The sequence below is a fragment of the Egretta garzetta genome, unplaced genomic scaffold (assembly GCF_000687185.1).
Source record: "Egretta garzetta isolate BGI_Z169 unplaced genomic scaffold, ASM68718v1 scaffold27, whole genome shotgun sequence".
Classification (NCBI taxonomy): Eukaryota; Metazoa; Chordata; class Aves; order Pelecaniformes; family Ardeidae; genus Egretta; species Egretta garzetta.
The window spans coordinates 1,297,222-1,301,484 of NW_009260400.1; the positions used below are offsets into that span (position 1 = coordinate 1,297,222).

At 62.7% G+C, this 4,263-nt stretch overlaps 1 protein-coding gene across 1 annotated transcript in view; it reads left to right on the forward strand.

Moving 5' to 3' along the window:
• The first annotated feature begins 337 nt into the window (after positions 1 to 337).
• Positions 338 to 4,263, forward strand: part of BCAR1 (BCAR1 scaffold protein, Cas family member) — an 11,005-nt gene continuing 7,079 nt past the window's right edge. The window contains 1 exon segment of the mRNA XM_035898795.1: positions 338 to 445. Coding sequence (XP_035754688.1) covers positions 338 to 445 — 108 coding nt within the window.

Here is a 4,263-nt window from a genome sequence, read left to right on the forward strand (position 1 = left end):
CTGTTATGGGGCCGGGGGAATCGCGGGCAGGGAGGTAACGTCCTGCATTTAAAGATGCTTCGGTCATAGGGATGCGGGAATAAACATCCAGCTCTCAATGTGGGAGATCTGGCTGCCCAGGGGTGCAGCCTGTGGGCCCCCACTGGGCCACCCCAAGGACCGTGATGGGATTCGGGGCCACCATGGGGCCAAGCGTGATGCTGTGCCGTGCCGCAGCCAGCAAGCGAGAGAAGGAGGGAGCAGAGCATGGGGCTGGCCCAGGGAGGCATCTCCCTGCCGTCGGGGCAGCAGTTCCCTGCGGGGACCGGGGCCAGGAAGAGCTGCGGCCCGGGAAGTGATGCCGGGGTACCGCATCCTCTTCTCCAAGCCGCCACTTTCAGCCTCTCCCACCTCTTTTCCTCCCAGCAATGTCCCGACCAGCAGCACAGCGGGGTTTCTGGCTGCGGTGGGTTCAGGATTAATGGGGAGTAATGGGGTGGCTCGCAGGTCTCCCACCCCGTCTGAGTGATGGATGCTCCAGGCATCCTCGTGCCGGTGGTGGGTGCTGGCACCGCACTTGAAGTTCAGCCGGCAGCGGTGGCACCGCCAGCCCTTCCAGCAGCGAGCCCCGGCCAGGGGCGAGAATCAGCGCCAGCCCTTGCCAGGGGATGAATGGGGAGAAGAACAGAGCTGCTACTGTTGGGGCAGCCTGTGCCCTGCCTCAGCTTTCCTGGAGATGAGGGGTGCCCCGCCATCCTGCTCTCCGGAAAAGCGAGCGGTCTCCCCCGTCATCTCCCCTCCGCAGCTGAAAACCGACCCAGCGCCACGGAAAGGCATGGGGATAAATCCTTGTTGTGATCCTGTTGGGTCCCGTGATATTACAAGCCAAGAGAAATGCCCTCATTATTTCCAGAATATTGAAGTCTAATAAATCCCGTCCTGCCTTATAGGATTTATTTCTCCATTCATTGCTAGGCGACTCAGTCCCGTGTAATCCTATTGCTGCTCCAGGAGCCGGGAGGAAGCTTTTGGAAGCACGGACCTAGTGGGGCCGCGGGCCGGTGCTGCGGGCAGGAGCAGGCAGCCCGGTCCGGAGCCACTGGTCCCCACTTGGGGATGGCTCCAGCCCCACAGCTGCCCCAGTGCCACCCCCTTTCCCAGGATGTCCCGCTGTCCCAGGGCTCTGCCCCAGCATGGGTTCACCGAAACCTACCCTGTCCAATGGTTGGGGCATGGCTGACTCAATGGGGTGTAAATTAGCCATTAGCCAATTAACACAGCATGGCACAGCCTACTCCTCCATCCCATGCATGCCCACCATGCTCCCCCAAACCCCCCATTTGGGGTCCTCTGACACCTTCCCATGCCAGGACCCAGTGGGAAAAGCCGGGAGAAGCCAGGCCTGGCACAGATAGTGCCCCGCAGACGTGGCGGCAGCCTGCCCAGTGCGGAGCCGGCTGTGCCTGGCTCGCCGGACACGGACACACGCCGAAGACAATGACGGACACATGAGTATGGCTGGAAATTTCACCAACAAAGTGTTTTCCATAGCAACCGTTACTGGGGCAACCTTGCATCCCGAGCAGCATCCATCCCAAAATACCCAGCCCAGCATCTGCTGGAGCTGGAGCCGGCAAAGAGCCACAGTGCAGGACCGGTGGGGCCCTCGCCGTACCCCACCGCTAGCAGCACAGGGATGCTCCGGCTGCACTGACCCGGGTCTGAGCACCCCCAGTGCCGCAGGGCCCCCGTAACGCTCCACTTTTGATCTTCTTTTTGGCATTTCGCTTTCTTAGAGTTGGGAGAAGCCAAAGGGAGACCTGTTGGTGCCTGTTGCCCCCTGGGCGCTCAGCTGCGGGAGCAGGGGGGCGCGGGAGCCATTGCCAGCTCAGGGCGCTCAGCAGATGCAAGCAGCGATTTTGGCTCTGATGCACTGAAAATGGCCGGGATCGCGTCTCGACAGGAGACGCTTTGATCTCAGCATTGCCATGGGAAGGGGGAAAAATTAAATCCCTGCTGCTTTTAAGTACCAAGGCGGGGAGCTCACAGCTCCTTGGCGCCTGCCCAAAGCCATGAGGTGGCAGGTTCACCCGGGGGACGCCCCGGGGATCCCGGGAGAGACCCTCGCCACCAGCCACATGGGCCCTTGCCGGGCTCAGGGTCTCCAAAGCAAATCAACCGTGGCCTCGTGGGCTCAGCTGCGGTGGCTGGAGAGGAGCTGGGGAACTCGGAGCCCATCCTGGGAATGCCTGAGGGGCTCAGCCGCTGCGCTGTCACCTCTGTCACCGCTGCCACTGGCAAGAGGAAACCGCGGTCTTCCAGCCACGCCTCACGGGGTGGCTGCGGTTTGCGGGCGCAACCGCAGTCCCTGCCACCGGATATCTCCGACCCTCAGCCGTGCCTCAGTTTCCCCACCCACCAGCGACACGCAGGGGAACCTGCCTCCGAGCAGGGGATGGTGCGGGGAGGTTGCCAGTGCAGGGGATGGCAGTGGCCGTTCTTGGGGAGCTGAACGAGCTCTGCTTTTTGGGGAAGCACACGTGCTTGCAATCTGGCCTCGACTCCGCCACTGCACATTGGCATGGCCCAAAGGTAAACCCTGAGGGCGAGCGCGGGTGAGAGGAGGAAATGCCATGGCGGGGGCGCAGGGCCGGGAGGCGCGTGCACGGGCAGAGGTGCATTCCTGGCCTGCCTCGGCAAGCGCTGCCCGCTCGCCGGCCCCACGGCTCTCACGCAGCCTCGCCTACCGCCCGCTCCTGCATGCACCCACATGGCCCTGGGCACCCTGCGCCTGCTCCCTGTGCGTGCTTTGCATGCTTGCTGGGCACCCCCCTGTCTGCTCTGTCCATGCTCATGCGCAGCCCTGTGCTCCCCGCTGCCTGCACACACCCACCTCTTGCACGCCACTGTGCTGGGCCATGCTCACTTGGTGAGCAGCGTGCGTGTCCATGCGTCTCTGTGGCTCATGCACGTCCCTGCAGCTTGTGCATGTCCTGCAGGCTGTGTGCCCCCATGCAGCTCACACGTGTCCTGCAGCTCACGTATGCCCACGCTGCTTGCACATCCAGTAGATCGTGCGGGCCCACGCAGCTTACCGCACCTTGCAGCTCACGTGCGCCCGTGCAGCTCACACATCCTGCAGCTCACACGTGCCCGTGCAGCTCATGCGTGTCCTGCAGCTCACCCATCTGTGCAACTCGCACACGTGCCTCCCATGAGCCCCACCGCGGCCCTCCCAGCCTGCTCCCAGCTCCATGCAGAAGTCGCCACCTGTGCCGTGGTGCGCCGCGTGTGCCATGGTGTGCCATGTGCGCTGTGGTGTGCTGAGTGTGCCATGGTGTGCCATGTGTGCTGTGGTGTGCTGAGTGTGCCATGGTGTGCCATGTGTGCTGTGGTGTGCTGAGTGTGCCGTGGTGTGCCGCGTGTGCCGTGGTGTGCCGAGTGTGCCGTGGTGTGCTGTGTGTGCCGCGGTGTGTCGTGATGGGTGCCGCTGCCCGGGGCTGGTGCAGGATGTGCAGCCGTGGGAAAACAAATGAGAGGGGAGAAAGGTTTAAACCCCAGGGGCTCATTTCCGATGGGAAGGTGAGGGGCTGCGGAGGGACAACACGCCGATCACCCCCTGCCTTACACCCCCTCCTTGCACACTCGTTGCACACACACCCCTTGCACAGCCATTGCACCAGGACTCACCCATTACCTGCCCCTTACACCCCCTGCGCACGACACCCCCACTACCTGCCCAGAGCACCCCCAGTTACACACCCGCTGCGTGCCTGTTGCACACTTTTCACACAGCCCTCCCCCTGCTGCACACCCATTACACACACACGTATGTGCCCAAAGCCCATTACAAGCCTGTAACGCACGCCCCTGCCTGCTACATCCCCGTAGCCCCCCGTTACACCCCCCCTGCCCGTTACAGCCCTGTAACACTCCTGTTGCACCCCCTGCCCATTACACACCCCCATTACCCTTTGCACACCCATTACCCTTTGCACACCTGCTGCACACCTGCTACGCACCCTTCGCACACCCTTTGCACACCCATTACACACCATTTACCCTTTGCCCCCCCGTTGCACTGTCACCCCTTGCACGTTACCCTTTGCACAGACTTTGCACACCCGTTACCCTTTGCACCCCCACTGCACCCCCGTTACCCTTGGTGCACCCATTGCACCCCCGTTACGTACCTGTTGCACACCCGTTACCCTTTGCGTGCCCATTACACACCATTTGTCCTCTGCACCCCCGTTACCCCCCCGCTACCCCGTTACACCCCTG